The sequence below is a fragment of the Bolinopsis microptera genome, chromosome 7 (assembly GCF_026151205.1).
Source record: "Bolinopsis microptera isolate Bmic1 chromosome 7, MBARI_Bmic_1.0, whole genome shotgun sequence".
NCBI classification, from domain to species: domain Eukaryota; kingdom Metazoa; phylum Ctenophora; class Tentaculata; order Lobata; family Bolinopsidae; genus Bolinopsis; species Bolinopsis microptera.
In genome coordinates, this window is record NC_087078.1 from 14,812,562 (window position 1) to 14,831,717 (window position 19,156).

General features: G+C 36.9%; 1 protein-coding gene across 2 annotated transcripts; it reads left to right on the plus strand.

Moving 5' to 3' along the window:
• Window positions 1–772: 772 nt before the first annotated feature.
• Window positions 773–17,644, plus strand: LOC134818933 (uncharacterized). 2 transcript variants are annotated; one of them, XM_063828657.1, is made up of 7 exons: window positions 773–970; window positions 1,198–1,375; window positions 1,581–1,631; window positions 1,854–2,026; window positions 2,660–2,773; window positions 3,025–3,166; window positions 17,561–17,644. In XM_063828657.1, exons 1-6 carry the CDS (start codon window positions 809–811, stop codon window positions 3,103–3,105), a joined length of 759 nt encoding a protein of 252 aa, XP_063684727.1. In that variant the 5' UTR covers window positions 773–808; the 3' UTR covers window positions 3,106–3,166; window positions 17,561–17,644. The 2 variants fall into 2 exon arrangements, with proteins under 2 accessions (XP_063684727.1, XP_063684729.1); XM_063828659.1 differs by lacking the exon at window positions 1,581–1,631.
• The last annotated feature ends 1,512 nt before the right edge of the window (window positions 17,645–19,156 follow it).

Sequence of the window (19,156 nt, forward strand, 5' to 3'; positions counted from 1 at the left end):
CTTATGAGTACAATGTCGGCTTGTTGAATCGATTCCCGGTGTTCCTTTAAGTCGCGGAGGAAAAATAAGTTTTCCCGGAACGCTATGACAGGTGAACGAAATTGAGAACAGTCAAAATTACAGTTTTTGCTGTCAGACAGTATCAGCACTCGTTTGGTCTGGTTCACTTTATGATGGGGTAGAGGTCGCAGCTGATGGCTGCTAGATTTTCTGGAATGTGCCGAGGCCAACTGTCTAAAGGTTAAGCTGATTCGAGGACCTTCAAAATCCGCCTGAGTTTGCGGAGGAACAGCATGGTCAAAAAGGTCCTGCGATTTTCGCGTCATAGTGTAACAGTCGCCGTGTTGAACTGTCACGGTTTCATCGCGATACTCGCCTGGAGGACGTCTACGAAAAACTAAATCCCTTTTACCCCCCAGGGAAATGGTAAGTATAGTAAGATTGTATTTAATAAAGTGTTTAAACCTTAATTATTGTTAATAATGGTAATTTTTTATAAATTTGAGATTCTTTTGTTTTGCCACAATATCAACTTCTATTATAAAATCAAGTTGATTTAATTGATAAAATTTTAAGAGTTTATGACTGAATATGCAATAAATTTACATAATCTTATTTTAACGATAAAAATAGAATCGATTCTAAAAATACTTGTGTTATTTCACATGCATGCTATAGAGCACGATTTGTATTTCTATTCTAATCCATCAATATAATATAATGATTTGCAACATATTTTGTAATAATAAAACTTACATTTCTTCATAGCATCATGAATGTAACAGCACAATGAGTTAGATCACGTGTAATGAGCTGTCACGTGCCCGACCTGCTATCTGACGATGACATTGACTCCAGCAGTGCTTCAGAGGACTCCTACTCTGACTCCGGCTCTAGTGATGACAATGACTGGCCAGTTGGACTCAGAGATGTTGTCGGGGTGAGACCTACTTCTAAAGACTATGATAAGGTATACTTTTAAAGTGTATGATTTTGTTAATGAGTTATCAGACTTATCTCGCTTAACGTACCAAACCTCAAGCAATTGTAAATCAGTTTCCCAATATAATATGACACCATACATTGCATTAGGTGGCTAAATATGTATAAGTGGATTTACCCAAATTGTACAAAAGATTGTTTTGTCAATGTCTGCAATTTATCGTAACTAAACAATAAACAATGCTCCCTCCCCAGAACGGAATGTTCAAGACAACAAGCGACTACTTCACCACATCAGACGAAGACATGCGGGAAGTGATGAGTGTGACAGAAACAGAGCCTCTGGCTGGAGACTACATCAGTAACGGGCATCTTTTTGAGAAGGAGGCTAACAAGGAGAATATCGGAGCTGCTGCTGCTAAGAATGGGGGTGGTACGTTTTTTAGATCAGGGAGATTTGTAGATTTTTATAATAGCCACTGAAATTGTTAATATCTTTCAGAGTCTTGATGCTGGATTTAATGGTGTTTTGAACTATAAACAGTTAAAAGAGCATTTCCCCACCTTCATCGTTATCCTTAAGTCGTATTTTTGTACTTTTTATTGCCCTACGCGTACGGTAATTTATTTATTTATAGAGGTTCCAAGAAGAATTTTGAAAGCGTCACGGCTGTCCACTGTCCAGCATGGTAATTGCCCGTTAATAAACACATAACAACGCCGGATAACCGCGGCCATTTCCTTACCCCAATCGAATGCTTTTAAATAATACATTGTAAACACAATGAAAATCTTGATCTACGGCGAACCTAAATTATTTTTCCTTTCCCCAAACTTCGCGGTAAATCGGGGTTTTATTGAACAATTATATCCAACTACTGCCAAATACTATTTAAAACACTTTACCCCAGCCAAGAAGCCAGCACCCTCACCCCCTACACAGTCTACTCGCAAGAAACCCCTAGTGATGGATGTTCCTCCTTACAACAGGGACCCGGCAACCCAGGCTCGCAATATCAGGAACTTTTACAGGAATCTTCTGGAAAATTACACTGATTACGCTTTGGTTGACGTATCCGATAAGGTTTGCTATATTGAACAAATTCACTTTAGTTGAGCAATATTCATGTCAATAATAATTATTATATCAATTATATATTAAAATGTTTGTCTATAATTTAAATTATTCAATATATTTTAATGGTATGATAAATTACATGATAAAGACACGTACTAAACAATTATTTATAAAATTCTCCATATTGCACGAGTTTCAAGCTGTACAGACTACAGGCTACACGTTATGTAACTGCTTCTTATTTGTACATGATCTGATGATCTGGCACTTGGCAGTCTACTGTACAAACAGTAGTTGTACGACAACTAACTATTTCTTATGACAGTTGTTTAACTGTGTATGCTCGTGTTCAGTTTGAAGTACAATGTCAATAACTACTATTGTATTTATGTATCATTATAGTGTATGACTGTCCCAATAAGTCGGCGTTACATTCCCACGAAAATGAGAACTTGCAACAAAAAGATTGCTCGCTTAAGCAGATTTCAAATCTTGCTATTCCTGATCCCCTGATATTGGTTTTAATAAAACAAATATTAATAAAATAAATATTCATGGTGGAGAGAGATATCTATTATATTATATATATATTATATATATTGGTTTCCCCCGATCCCTCGTAATAACGATGATTCTCAGTGCCAAGAGTTCACCCTCAAGACACGCAGTGAAGTAGAAGTGGCAGTGAATGTGTTCTATGACAAGGCAGTTACGGATGTGTGCCACGCCAAGCCTTTAGCTTCTCTCTGCATGGTTCGGTTTATTTCATATATTAAATAAATAAATAAATAAATATTGGTATATGTTGTCGGTGCACGTAATGATGGCTCAAATCTATTTTCTGCATGGATAATGGATATATAATATGCAAAAAAAGTTGTTTTTATCCAATTGATCCTTCTCGTTTCAAATTTTACGCTTTGATTTGGCTTTTGATATCGTGATTTTTCCTAATGCGAGTTATCACTAGCTCTTGTTGCAACATGACACCAAAAATTGTACAGAGTATGGAAGTACACAAGATACACGAAATAATCCTGTTTAGAGAAACGATGCTATCGTTCTGTCAGAAGAAGTTTCTCTAGATAAAGGGAGATGTGAATGTAATTGAGGAAGTGTCTGCTGGAAAGTTTACTGATTGCGAGGGTAAGTTCTTATCATTTCACCGTGGTTAATTGATCTGCTTACTGTTGGGAGGTGAACTATATTTTTCCTTAAATTTGAGAATGATTGGCCAATTTTCTGTCAGCTTTGTCGCATTGAAACCTGTTATCATTTTCACGTGTTTCAACAAATAATATACAACTTCTTGACAAAGGTTTTAATAATTATTTGTAATACAAATCTATAGAATATTTATAAAAGTTATGATCGTAAAAACTTATAGAATTTACAAAACTTAGCTTTAAAAACCAGAATATGAGCTACATCGGAAATATTTCTAAAAGATACAAAATTTGCTCTTGTTTTTAAGGACAGATACATTCTGGACGATACATTCTGTCCTGTTTTTAATCATATTAATCCTTCAACTTTTCAATCAGCTCGTCTACAGAGGGTATAGAATGTTTATCAACTAATTTATCCACTGAAGGTCAATCCCCCTTGCCCTCACTGGAGGCCCTAGTGTTCATTTGAATGTCTGATAAGGTAGTTAAATTAAATATCGGCCTTCAAGTGTTCATTTTAATGTTCATTCAAAATTATGTCCGTTCACGCAATGTCCTGTCAAATAACGTCTGATGTCTAAGATGTTGTCTACAGTACAGGCTAATCTAACTTTCTTCAGTCCTACGATTTTCCATATTGAAAATAGTGTCCCGAATTGTAACAAGAATTCTAAGAATTCCAACGATTTGGCATGTTGGAAACCTCACAATCACTCCCTTTCAGCTCTATCCCAAACTCATCTTTGGCCACTTTTTTAGCCCACTTACAAGCCTCTATAGAAATAAAGCCAGTATTTCTTCCGATTTTACGTTTACTGAAAACAGAATTTTCTTGAGAATCTTTCTCCATGGCAGTAAGAGCAGCTGCAACATAGTCCTGTTTGATTCCTATCTCATGTAGCAGACTTTTACAAAATCCTTCCCTATCGTGTACAAGTGACTCATAGCTGTATGACTTAATGCTTTTCCTTTCATGGGATTCCAGATAAAATGTATGCATTTGACAAAGTAGGACAAAAAACCATGTCTCGATAGCGCTTAAATTAGCAACACCAATTTTATCAAAAATATGTTTATATTTGATCGAACTGTATCTTTTTGTTGCCAAAGGTACAGTTTGCATGAGAACCTGTCCAAACAGTCGATGCCATGAGGAGAGTGTCGGCTTTAACGACCTGTACAGAAACAATTCTTTTACTCCTGGAAGAGTCCTGTGGACTAAGTGAACAAGGTTTCCTGTATAAGCTCCAGTTGGTTTGATAAAGTAGATTTTGTTTGGATCCTTGCAAAGAAGAAGCAAGATTGCTTTTAGAAAATTTAGATTATCTTTACAGTCTAGAGGACGGTCATTTGATGCAATGTTAGTTATGGTCGAAAATATCAATAACGGAAATGGTTCTGCTAGAACTTGGCACTGTTTGGTCTTGTAAACCATAGATGCAACCAGAGTTGAGCCGCACCTGCCAATATTGTGTAATATAGTGATGTTGCTGCCATTCCTTTCTGGTTTTCTCATAAGGTACCTGTAAACTGATTCATGTGGTATGATAAGCACCTGTGCTGCATGGTCATGGGAACTAAAAAAGGTGAAAGGATGCTTATCGATATCATAGAGATCGACTCCAGGCATCATTCTCACAAAAACAAACTCTTGAAGCGAAACAGTATACAAGTGAACATTTTCCTGCTCGATCACGCTTATGTCAACTTTTCTGTTAAACTTGAGGAGGAACCAGTGAAGTCCGTTGTACCACAAGACATTTAATCTGAGGTTCATGAAAACATCATAACAATCAGCCAGATCATTACCACGACATTTCTTCCAGGGTCCAAATACCAAGTTCAGAGCGTATTGAAGGGCAGGCTGTATGCAGTAACGAATCAGAGGATTCAGCAATACTAAAATCACATCCCGCAAAACTTTCAACATCATTTTTATTTCTTCTCCTTTGTGTCTGGCTGCAGAAGAAGCATTAGTGTCTTGTTTAAACGGTCTTAAATAATAATAATAATAAATTGAGATTTAATAACACCGCTTTAAAGATAAAACCCAGGGGTACAGGAAACGGGGGCCGGGGGGGGGGGGGGGGGGGGGGGGTATCGCCCCCATAAAATCTGGGCAAGGTGCCAAAAAAGGCCGACTTTTAATTTAGGTTTCTAAAAATTTTGGGGAAAAAAACTTACATATTTCAATTGATCCTGTTGTGTGATCCTGTTATGTGACTCGGATCGACATATTTTTTCAAAGTTTTTCTGGAAACTACTTTGTCGAAACTCGAATGTTTATGAAAATTCATATACGAGTTCAGGGTACCACTAACTACAAGTAGAGCACCTAAAATCTGGGTTTTGAGCATGTTAAGATGATTTGGCATAATTGGGCATAATTTGGACCAAAAATGGGCGTGGCTCTCCCGCGGGCACCGTTGGGAACCCGGACTCCGGAACCCCCTCAAAAGTTCGGTCACAGGCCCTAGTTTGTTGGTAAATTGCTATCTCGAAATCACATTTCACAAGAAAATTAGGGTGAACCCCCCTTAAGGGGGCATACCCCAAAACAGTGGTTTGTGCCGTCCAGACCAAATGACCTCATAACACACCAGCCTTTTTAGATATGATATCAAGATTTTACACACACCTTGACATAGATGCGTATAAACGGCGAGCAAAATTTCAACCCGATACCGCAAGAAATGATTAACTTATAGCGTCTCAACCACAAAATAATTTTTTCCGAAAATTGCACTCTTAACCAGGAAATGCTCGATTACAAAAATGGGAATTCTCAAAATAATTTTTTTTTGTGTGGAAACGGTGCGCTAGAAGGTCACTGAACTGCCTATGAGGTCATTTGGTCTGGACAGATTTCGGGTATGCCCCCTTAAGAAGGGTAACGTATGCTTGAAGATATGTTTTGTTAAAGATTGGGTTAGAGTTAGGGTTAGGGTTGGGATCAGATTAGAGGGCTAGGATTTAAAGGGCAAGCTATTTAGAGAACGTGTTTAAAAAGTCACGTGACAGTTGAGTGATAATTGATTATTGATTAATCATCATCCTAGCTTGCACTTTGCCAAGCACCTTTCAAACTACTTACTTAAGCTAAATATCTAATCGATTTTTTTCTAATTTTGTATCACTATCACTATCAGAGCGAAGTTGGGTAGAATTTAAATTTAAAAATTGTCGCATTGATATAATACATATTATCATAGATATAAAGGGTAAAAATAAAAATTCATATTACGTAATCAACAAGATGATCATAATTAATCAATCTACACTCGAATTTCACTGATCACGTGACTTATTTAAACACGACGGAAAATTCAAATTCAAAACTCTAACATCTAACGGCTAACCCTCGCTCTAATCTGACCACAGGTTTGAGCGATGGAATTCCAATTCTATGTCACAATCAAAATTGATTTGACATCGGTTTAAAAAAATCAATTTTAAAACGGCATGGCGGGTTTGACTTTGAGCCATGAAATTCCAATTCAATTTCAATATTAGAGTAGAAAACGATTTGGCATCGGGTTTTTTTTCGAATCAATTTTTAAACGATGGGGGTCTGAGCCACCATACACCACACAAAACTACACAACGACACAATATCACACAAACAAATACAATCACAACATCGATATTCACTCAATAAACTGTAACTAGACATATTATCATACTGATAAGTGATAAGCCCAAGATAAGGGCACTTTATTGTAACGTCTGATTTAGCCTATATTTTTAACAAATAACCGATTTTACTTTACAATTTAGATCTCGTTGATAAGACTCAGATCACGATTCTGTAGCATACAGGACCTCCGGTTCTCGTGAAAAAATCTGATAATTTGCACTAGATATATTTTACGTTATAGATAGATTATACATTTTTATTTTCTAATGCCTCCACAAGCATAAGAATTAATTCAAGATGGCAGCGAATGAAAATGTAACTGATAATTCTGGTCATAAAATCAAAATAAAATGTGGTAGCTGTAGCGGCTGGTGTTATTCTTGTAAAAACATCCGCAAGTGCTCATGGTGCAAAAACAACGTCCACGTCAAAACACAAATGTCTTAAGGATATTTTAGGTTGTACAAGCTGTTGTGAAAGTCTTATACACTCGTTTTAAAGCTAACTGTTTTACTGCGTCTCTGCTGATGTTATCGACACCTGTCAGTCGCATCCTCGAGTACAAAGGTTACTTGGGTCAGATCTCGTGTCTTCTGATCCTTTGTGAGGGCCTGCCATGGTTCAGATCCCGAGCCTTGGGTCGGATCTCGATGCTTGAGGAGCAGTGGATCGTATCTTTATCAGCACGCTTCGTGAACACGTAAGCTTGTTAGATCAGATCTCGCCATCGAAAGGCACCTGAGACCTTGTAATCTATTAGTAGGCTTGTTATACAGCTCGGATCAATACAATATTTAAAGGAAGAGAGATGGTGGTCACAGTATCAATTCATGATTGCCTTCAGCAAGTACATCAGCGGACAAAGAGGAGCTCAACTACTTTTGGACACAGACAGTTTCCTCTACACCCGGAGAAAGGATCGAGATACCCCTACTACCTCTACCTGGAGATGCCAGAAGTACAGAATCAAGAAATGTCATGTAATCCTTGACCATGGAGATCAGTCCTTGGCCAGCGGTGCCAAACCTCATTCCCACGACAACTTAGTAGCTGAGAAGCAGAGTTCAGAGCAGAATTAAAGCGGGAAGCTGCCGACCAAAACCTCTCAGCAACACAAAACCTCCTCACCGAAGCCCTATATCTACATGCCCACCCGAAATCAACGTGGAACTACCAAAACTAGAGTCCCTCGCGAGAATTAAGTTTGACAGTTTTGATACAGTTTTGGATTATCTTTTTGCCATCGCTAAGTGTTACGATGTTGCTGCTTAAGCAGAAATATTATGATGACTTTGTGTGAGATTTTAAGTAGTAATTATTTTATATTACAATTACCTATTAAAATTAACATTAATGAAATGTTATCTCTGCAATAATTACTGGTAAGGTAATTATAGATAGACAAGTCTCACATCTAAAGTTAAAACAAGTGGTTATGATATAATATAAATCGACAAAGTTTATATAGTGAACGTGACATGCCCAACAAGCTTCAACAGAGTAAGAGTCTCACACTTAACAACTATTACAGTAGATAAACGTTCATACAGATTTATGAAGAGGCATGGTTGTCAAAATTTTCGCGGTCAACGGCTAGCTGATGTGGAAAGCGGTAACGTGACTCATCCAGCGGCGTCAAACATTCGCAAACAATGAACTATCAAAGCTAAACAGACATCCATTGTGAGTTCTCTCGGGTAGACTCGCTATTACATTTCACGAACAGTAATATAGATTTATGAGGAGACATTGTTCCAAATTTTTCGCTGATTTCTCATTGGTTGGTCAACGGCTAGCTGATGTGGAAAGCTGTCACGTGACTCATCCAGCGGAGTCAAACAAACGCAAACAATGAACTATCAAAGCTAAACACACATCCATTGCGAGTTCTCTCGGGTAGACTTGCTATTACATTTCAGTTGAAAAGTCATATACATTTATGAAGAGACATGCCGTTGCTAACATTTTGCGGCCAGAAATATGATATCCCCCTATGAAAACCCAGCTTTTCTCAGTTCTCTTCGAGGTTGAGGATATGAATTACATCATAAAACGAGGAGCGTCATATTCGGCCATATCCAGCGAGAACCTTTTGTTTCTGGATGTGACAAACTATATAATGGCAGCCGGGTCAACATACGACCAGTTCGTTAGAGCATACGGGGCGACACTCCCAAAAAGTTTCTTTCCGTACGAATACTTTGACAACCTTGAGAAGCTGACGTCGACTGTGTTTCCACCTTACACGGCGTTTTTCTCTTCGTTAAAAAGGCGAAACACTTTAGAGCCTACTCCCGACGACGTGTTGTCTGTCGAAGAAGATCAAGTTGCCAACAACTTTTCTCAGCTCGAAGGCAGCCAGCCTAATAAAATTAACATTAATGAAATATTGTCTCTGTTTTGTCTCCGAAATTATAGCACTAGAAACCAGGCAGCAGCTAAACTAGAGCGGTATTTGGAAACCTGTTTATCTGTTAGTTATTTCTAGTGACGATTGGGTTCAGTTGTCGTTTCAAAGTTAATAGGGTAGACTGATTGGGTTTAAAATTATTTTCCCAAGCTACCCTGTCCAGGAAAAGTCCAAATTGGGTCCAAACCCAGTCGATTTTGTTAACGAGATACACAAAATGCTTGATAACTTCGTCATTTCAAATCCGTTTCACGTCAATTTCAGATCAGATGCAACATTTAATAATCTACCATCTCTGAAAAAATTACGCCTCCAGCATGTTCAGAGAGAACAATATAGGTGTTTAAATATTGAATGGGCGTGGTTTAAAATATTCGAATTTTCAAATTTTGGCGACGGAATCCTCGAACAAGTAGGTACAGTATGCCATCTACAAAGCAACAACTCTCAAATTTAAAACACAGCGGAGGTTTAAGACCCAACGTATGGGTACTGACTTTTGGCTCACCCTGTACTTATACAGTTATACTGAACTATTTACGTCTTCAGTTTACAAATCAGTGAAACACAAACATACTATGCGGGGGGACTACAGACCCCCTCAAAGTCCTTTACAACGTTACTGCCAGGTTACATAGCACTGAAAGTGAAAATCAATATCATCAGAAATTCAAATTCAAAGCAATGCCGTCATAGTATTACAAAGCCCCAAAACGCAACAATGCTTCAAACTCTATTATAACATGAGCATGCAAATAACATAAATCATCTAAAAACTGAAAAGGATAAAATAAAATAAGAATATAAACTAGGTCAACTAAATAGTACTAATACAACAACTCATCTCACCAAAGAGATCCCTAGACACGCACGAAATAACTCAAATAATGTAAATAAGGTGAAAATAGGAACTCAATCTAGGTTCCAGGTACAACCACACGCGGGAAGCGTGAGCCGAAGAGAAAAGGCACATTACACTCAAGATTCAAGGTCCAAATTAATAAAAGCGATATATGAAGGACAAACAAATATGAACTACTCCAACATATCAACAGTCTACACATTCCTAATCAAATATTTTGATAACACGATCGTAAATATCTACCCCAAATTTACACCAGATATTAAGTTTAGAATTGTAAAACTTCAAAAACTTTTTGCGCAAGGCAGCAGGAATAAAGCCTTGATTTACAAGCTTCTTAACTAAGTCACAAATGTTACTATAAAATCCCTCTACTGTGGTATTAATGTTAGCGAATCTAACAAGCTGAGAAATAAATACCCCGTAAGAAAGATTCTTTGGGATATTCCCATCTAAAAAAGGATAAGAAATGACATTAAAACTATAGTCTTTCCGTTTATCATAAAGTGTTACTCTAAACTTGCCCCTGTAAATGCTAATACATAAATCTAGATAATTGCACTTACGCGGTGAAACATTAGTACAGTTTACAATCATCTCCGTAGGATAGATATCTCCTAAAATATTCCCTAATAGACCACTATCATTAAACGAAATAAGATCATCTTGATATCGAAATATATTTTCCAAACTCTTAAGTGCAACCTCATCACCATTTTCTATGAGTTTCTTGATATACTCATATTCAAACACATGTAAATAAGTATTAGCAATCTGAGGTCCTGCATTAGTCCCCATCGGGATCCCAATAACTTGCTTGTATATCTTGCCTTGATAAATAACAAAAGAATTATCGATCAAATAGTTAACACATTCTATAAGCTCATCTTTGCTGAAACTAGTCTTATTAGAACTACGTCCTTGGCTAAAATAAGCTCTTTTCGTATAAATATTAGGAATGATAAACGGATTCTCTTTAAATCCAAAAACACGGTTGATAAACTTTAAAAGATTAGCTTTTAATTGTGTATGAGGAATGGAAGTATAAAGAGTAGAGAAATCGTAAGTATTAATAGATTTAGAACCCATTCTCAAGTTATTAGCGTGAATAAAATCTATAACAGGCTCGTTATTGTCTATAACATAGAAATCATTTCTCGAGTGAAATTTATTATCATAAAGTGACCTATTTTTAGCTGAATGCAATAAAGATTTAAGACAAATTCCCACATATTTAGAAAGTTGCTGTAAGCTACATGCAGCACCTGAAGTAATAAATCTAAAACCCACTGGCGATTTATGCTGTTTAGGGGTAATATATAAATACGGTAATTTACGATTTTCAGGTAATAATTTAATTCCATATTTTAACATAAACTTTTCATGTTCTTGGACAATGTCATCAACTGACCTGTCAATCATCTCGAAATTATCTGAAGCCAGTTCTTCATGAATCTTCGAAATGTAAAACTTCTTACATACAATAGTAATATTATTAGCAGCTTTATCAGTAGGTACTAACACATATTTATCATGCAAAATATCAAGTTCATGTTTCACGTTCTCATCAGAAAGAGTAGTATTATAAGGAAAAGGTTTACAGTTCTCTAACTGTCTCTTTACTTGTTCTAATATAAATGCTTTCCATTCAGCAAACATTTCTATAGGTTTTTTATATCGCTCCGACATTTTACTACAATAATCAATAATTGCTTTTTTAGCAGCTTTAAAAGTTAGATCAGTCGAAGGGGGTGCTTGATCCCGATAATTAAGTCCTTTAGATAAAACAGTTCGTAACTTATCATCTTTAATTAAACTGAGATCTCCTGTTATAACATGATTAAAGTGATTATCCCTAAAGGAACTAGACGAACAATCACATGACATCGTGTTAGGGTCAGAATAAATATCATAAGCCTCTTTATAATTTAATACTCTCGATCTAATAGTTCTAGGATAATGATATGAAATAGTAGGTGCTGATAAATTATTAGAGTTAAAAGGAGAAGCTACAGAGACAGCCGAATCTTTAAATATCTTCCTAAAATTAATAGACTCCACATGCTTGTTAACGTAGTTAACAACAAGGAAAAAGGAAGATTTAGTCTTCTTCACTCCTAATCCCATTCTACACAGATAGAACCAAGCAAGGTCTTTAACAAGTAATAGACGATACAGATGTTCTGTTCTGGCTGATGCAGTCTGAGAAATAGCTTGAATATAGACCCTCTTTAAATGAACTTTCTTTAAACTAGCTAACTGTGTTCTGATAGAATGAAAGTCTATAACAGAGGATCTGATGAGAGTGTCAAAGAAAGTGTCCTCACAAAATGAAGTAGCATCACCAGCATGAGGGACCTGTATCCCACCCCTTAAATGCCTATTAATCTATACCACGTCGAATTTACTATAAATAGTTTCCTTCGAACCCATTACTAGAGTGCTTGAGTCCATAACCCCAACTTTCTTAGCTCGTAGGTTAAGCCCATATGGAAACAACGTGTTAAGCTTAAGCATCCAAGTATCCTCTATATCTTCACGTTGTTTCAAGGTGGTAATAGCAGGAAGAAGATGTACCGGCATAATAGAAATGTTCTCAGGACTATGAACCTCAGTGAAGTGTTCTCTCAAAACCCTACAACCACCACCCCTGGTAATAGTCGATTTGTGCTGGCTAACCCTAGCCTTAATGGTGTTAATGGTATGGCCCACATACTGGTAATTACACCCAATATGCGTACACTTTATCACATAGACACAATTCTTAGTATCACACGAACCATTGAACGTGAGGGAAAAGATTCTTTAGTGACATGGTTCTTGACATAATTATCCATGCAAATTCTAGATGAGCATGACATACAAGAATTCCTGTCACATCTATACATGCTATAGTTTGAGTCATCTGCAGTAGGAGCGTTCTGGAAACTGTTGTTATTCATGATCACTTGTGACAGAAAACAAGAAGAGAGACAAAATTGTCATGGATCAGACGAGGCGTCGAGACAGCCGTAGATAATCCCCAAGTATTTACGTCTTCAGTTTACAAATCAGTGAAACACAAACATACTATGCGGGGGGACTACAGACCCCCTCAAAGTCCTTTACAACGTTACTGCCAGGTTACATAGCACTGAAAGTGAAAATCAATATCATCAGAAATTCAAATTCAAAGCAATGCCGTCATAGTATTACAAAGCCCCAAAACGCAACAATGCTTCAAACTCTATTATAACATGAGCATGCAAATAACATAAATCATCTAAAAACTGAAAAGGATAAAATAAAATAAGAATATAAACTAGGTCAACTAAATAGTACTAATACAACAACTCATCTCACCAAAGAGATCCCTAGACACGCACGAAATAACTCAAATAATGTAAATAAGGTGAAAATAGGAACTCAATCTAGGTTCCAGGTACAACCACACGCGGGAAGCGTGAGCCGAAGAGAAAAGGCACATTACACTCAAGATTCAAGGTCCAAATTAATAAAAGCGATATATGAAGGACAAACAAATATGAACTACTCCAACATATCAACAGTCTACACATTCCTAATCAAATATTTTGATAACACGATCGTAAATATCTACCCCAAATTTACACCAGATATTAAGTTTAGAATTGTAAAACTATGTTATAGTTATATTTATAAAACTTAACGTTTTTTTATTGTTATACCTTATAAAAAATACACAACTGATTGATAAAATTTATAATGTATTGATGCTTTTCATGCAAAGTTACAACAAAGTCTTCATGTTATGTATATTGTATAGTTATAATATGTACTAAAATTATCAAAACTAAAAACAAAAGTACCATAAATGTGCTGCTCATATTATTATACCTATTATATCTTTATATTAATTATTATTAAATTCGGTAATAATTCCGTAATCTCTTTTAAAAGTTCGTGGAGTGCGTTTTGCCCAATTATGCCTGTCTTTAATCACTATTACTCAACTTTTCAATCAGCCTTTCCATAGAATGGTTGTCAATCAAGTCTTCTACTGAAGGTGAATCCCCCTTGCCCTCATGCCAAATAGGTTTACCAACGTGAGAGTAGTCGGGACCCCTAAGCCCAGCAAATTCGGAAACCTTATCGTTTCTTGTCAGATGAACTTCAAATTGGACACCATTGTGTTTGCCGTCTGTAAGGAGATTGAATGCAGGGTTAACTCCAACAGGACCAGGTCCATTAAAGGAGGCACCAGCTATCCCAAGTGCACTACTAACACATTCTGCCATCAGTGCCCCAAGGCTGTGGCCACATACAAAATCTGGTTTTTGTTCCTCAGCTCTAAAAATTGCAGCATCCCTTCCCAGCCGTATTGAGGGCCCTGCCCAAATGATACTTGCATCCTGAAATGTAGCTACCAACGCTTTACGACGCTCTGAGAAGTCGGAGCCACGAATGGCCATTATCCTTTTTCCTTTGTGCTGCCCAACCAAAATTTCGTAAATCCCAAATTGGATACCTTTATCAGGATGATCACTATCCTGTAGTTGGCGGTGCACAATCTTCAGTTTACCATCACAAGCCTCCTCGCGACCTGCATCAAGATTGTAGGAATCGCTAGCAGCTTCTGCCAGCAGTATTAGCAGCTCCTTGTCGGAAAGGTTTTCTGTCATGTTGGGTTTTCGTGAGTGTGCCATGTGGGCAGCTCCATCCATCATTGTTTCCAACCCCTTTTCCAACCATTTATCCATATCACTTGTGTATTTGCTTAGATAGAAAAGTGTTAGTATTGTCAACATCGTCAATTTATCCAATTCCAGCTTATCACAAAGCAAAACATCTTTAGGGGGAGCTGGAGGGGGTTTCCAAATGATGATGAAGGTTGATTATGGGGGGGGGGGGGGGGGGGGGGGGGGGGGGGGGGCTTCAATATCCGGTTCCGGCTCCGGTTTCAAAAAATTTGCTGGATTTTTGCCGGATATTTCTTTTAAAAAATGTATTTCTAAAATCTTGAAATGCATATTTTTTGTCACATTTTAACTCGAATCCCTAAAAATCAAACATTTTTTGACTTATAGGTGTGGACTTTGAAAAACCAAAAAAATATTCTCGGTTAATAATGAACAGGGTAGCATGAAACTTGGAGAAAAGTTGTTTTCAGAAAAAAAAACCGCTTCCGAGCTCGTGTTGCAAAGGGGAGGCCTGCAATTACTTAGCTTCCTTGTTAAGCTAAGTAAATGTAAGAAAGATTTTTTAGTAATCGTGGAAACGAAGTATGTACACAATATGATATCAATCAACTTTATTTTTACTCTTGACAATCGGTGAAAGGTTATAACTTTATAATATTTCCTGCAAATGTTACTACATGTGTCAAATCGGAAGTAGAGAAATGAAGAGTAACCTAAATAATGAACCCGTTAATTGTTATAACCAGTAAAAATCATGCACGAATTGCACGTGTCAGAATGGTATTCAGAATTCTTGCACATTTCGTTTCCTAAACTCGGGTCAGACAGAGTTTATACAGAATAAGTAACAAGGATAGGTACGGACAGTAATGATTGGTTCCAATATTGGAATACTGGTCCCTGATTGGTTCCAATATCGGAATACTGGTCCCTGATTGGTTCCAATGTGTTTATCTAGAGAGATCTACTCTGTATACAATGTCACCTACTCAATCTACCGGGACTGAAACGTCACTAACCAGGTTTACCTTATCACTAGACTACTCCCTCCCACTGGCTACTATCTTATCAGTACAGTACTGAGTACAGAGTACCGGTACTATTCTAGTAAACAGACACACTTAGTCAGGTAGGGAAGTAGGGAGAGACACAGACTTATCATATATTATTGCTGACGTAAAAAATATTTTCGTCAGCAAGGCCCAGACAGCCCATAACCCCCAGACAGCAGAATGCTGTCTAGTAAAAACGATCCAGTGATAAAATATGCTTGCATGCGAATCAGGGTACTATCGTGCCCTGAATCGGGTACTACTGTGTCGCTTAATTGGAACTAACCAGTGATTAAGTGCGCCTGCATGCTAAAAAGGTACAATTGTGTCCTGAATCGGGAACTATTGTGCTTTGATACTCAGACCTTCATGAAAAAAAGGGAACAACTGTGTCTTACACGTACAATTGCGCTCAGGGGTCTGGTAGGATATGCCAATTGCATATAATTTCTTATAATAACTTGCCTACTCTTGTTCCAACGTTCTACTTGTTGATTTGATATTTGACATATGTCTACTGCTAGGCCTAAACAGTAAACATCATCGGTATGGTCGTATAGCTCTTAGAAATGCGGAACTTATTATGTAATTACAAACTATGGCTTATAAGGATTAATATCATAATTGATAATGACAAAAGCCCAATAATAAGGATTAATTTAAATTTTCCGGCAAGTTCCGGCTGCCTTATATTTCACCCTCCTAACACCGGTTCCGGGGCAAAACAGTTGACCCCTTAAAAGCTGAAAGTAAAGTAAGTGGGTAAAATTAAAAAATATTCACTTTTATTACAAAGTCGTGAACACAATGCCACTAGATGAAGAAGGTACTAATTTTAAACGATAAACAAAAAACAATAAAGTTTAAACCGGCACAGTACACACTGCAAAACATAGGAGTGCCTGAAGAAAGATCAAAGAATGTGCAAATCCTAATGATAGAAAACTATTCAACAATAAGATCATGATAATTTGATTTGAAACTTTTACCCAATGTTGTACACGCCATACAAAGCAACAATATTGAAAATTTGATCGCTACCATCTCTATTTATCTTCAGTTTATCCTATCCAAACAACGTACATTTTGTACTGGCAGCTTGTGGCCTGTGTCAAAGTAAGTTCAAAATATTGGTAAGATAATATCCGCTATCCATTAACATCCTTGAGAGGTTATTATTTCTCGGGCGTTTACTCTGGGTCCTAATCTCGAGATTTCTAAGTGTTTAATTACAAGAAGGAACTAAAATCAAGGGAAAATATGCTATTTTGATCTATTTATAAATACATTCACCTAGTATCAATTACACCAACTTGTTTCAGCGAACCAATATAATATGATATGTAATGTTATCTGTACTTTGCTAATTGGCAGCCGTTTCTTCTCTATGTATTCCAAGTGTTTGCGCTGTTGCCCTGCAATGGGATTTAAATTGTGCTAAATTTTATCAAATATGATTAAAAAATGAACACGATTTAATTAACTGTGGTCATTGTCATCCAAAATATGATTTCCGTATTATAAATTAAACCAATATTATTCATCTATTTGGAAAGAAATATTCCAAAGACGACGCCCAACCTGAGTAATGAAATGAGATCTTTATTTTCTACATTGATCACTCCGTTTTTTATTCACTGTAAATCATATCAGCAGATGTTGTTATACATAATTTGGTAAAGTATTCACGTTATATAATCCATGTTGTACCATCTTTTTGATCCTAGAAGTTTGATTAAAACTTTACCCCAGAATCAGATTTGACATTTGAACTACAAAACGAAGCCAACCTTGGTAACTGGTTAAAGTGGACTGAAGTGGAAGAGAAAATGCGATGTGAGTTAATTAATTAGTAACTTAATAGTTAATCTGTAAAACGCCGTCAATTAATGTATCGTTGTCCCTAAAATTGTTTAAATTTTCAATTCATTTTTGAAGTCATATTGATAACAAGTTTTCATTAAATTGTGATGTATTTAATTTTTAATTTGTGAACTGTGCTCGTAACCTAGTCGTTCTTCAATCTTCAGGTCACATGATATTCCTGGGGGAACTGTACAACTTTGGTGAGCTACCAATAAAGGTTATCCTGGGTCGTGTGTTAAAGATGTTTGAAACGAAAGGCAGCAGACATCTTGACTATCTCAGTATTGGAGGTTTGTTGTTGTAACACGTGACCTTTTTGTGTTTCTTGTTTATTAGCGTTATTTTAATCACCATGGTGTTCACAACGATGAATATTGAATATGTGACAAATATAATACATAATTATTATCAATTATGTATATCTAATGGTGTGTTTCCCTCCGAAGGATTGTACGAGTTGCTGAGAGTAGCAGGACCGAAGTTAGATGTAGAGTTAGCAGAGTTAGCACCTGATGACGTCATCAAACAGTATCAGAGGACTGTGGAAAACTTGCAGGATCTCTATAAAGGTACACAATATTACATAATTAGTGGACTCAATTAGTTGATGGTTTTCATTCCTCATCATCTGAGTGTAGTTTACTTACAAATCAAGTATTATTCTGCAATTAAATTAAACTTAAATGTTAATTCAGCCGAATTCAGAGGTCGTATCTGCCGGTCAGGACTAATTTTGACATATTATTTACCGACTATTTGACTATTTATTTACCGTCCTGGAAGTATAATTCCTAAAAATGGTCACTGCAATTGGTTTGCCTGTCAGATGAGACGTACCCGTCCCACGTACGAGATAAAGTGTGGGAGATTCTACAACTAAAGAAGGCCGGGTGGAAACAGTCGTCCAACTCAGCTGAAAAGAAGGCGGAGCGTGCTGCTCTGGCCAAATCTGCAAAGAGCGCCGGAACACAGAAATCACAGACAGAGAAGGCGGCTAGTTCAACTCAAACTGATCTTAGGAAAACTGCTATAACTAGCAGTACAGCTCAGACTGCAGCTCAGACTGCAGCTAAAACTGCAGCTACGAGTAGTAACACGGCTCCTGTTGGAGCAGCTCACAATAACAGCTATACAGGGGTGAAGCTGGGTAATGAGAAGGTGACTGGACGTAAGTAGTTGCTAATTTACAGTTTTTAATTTTTAGCTATTGCTTCGAGGTTAAAAAGATTATTCAATCTAGTTGACTATCCATACATTCCATTGCTTTTATAATATGTTTCATTTCACGCATCTTACAGCATCAAGGTTTTTAGCAGGTGGTCATCATTCCACAATTGAGATTAAGTTGACATGTCAGATAGCGCAATCAAATCATTTCTATTCGTATCATTAATCTAATTTTAGAAAATATGATCTGAAAGCAAACCTGCTAAAACTGATCACTTTCAGTAAATGCGAGCGCTGCACCGTACGTCCCAACGT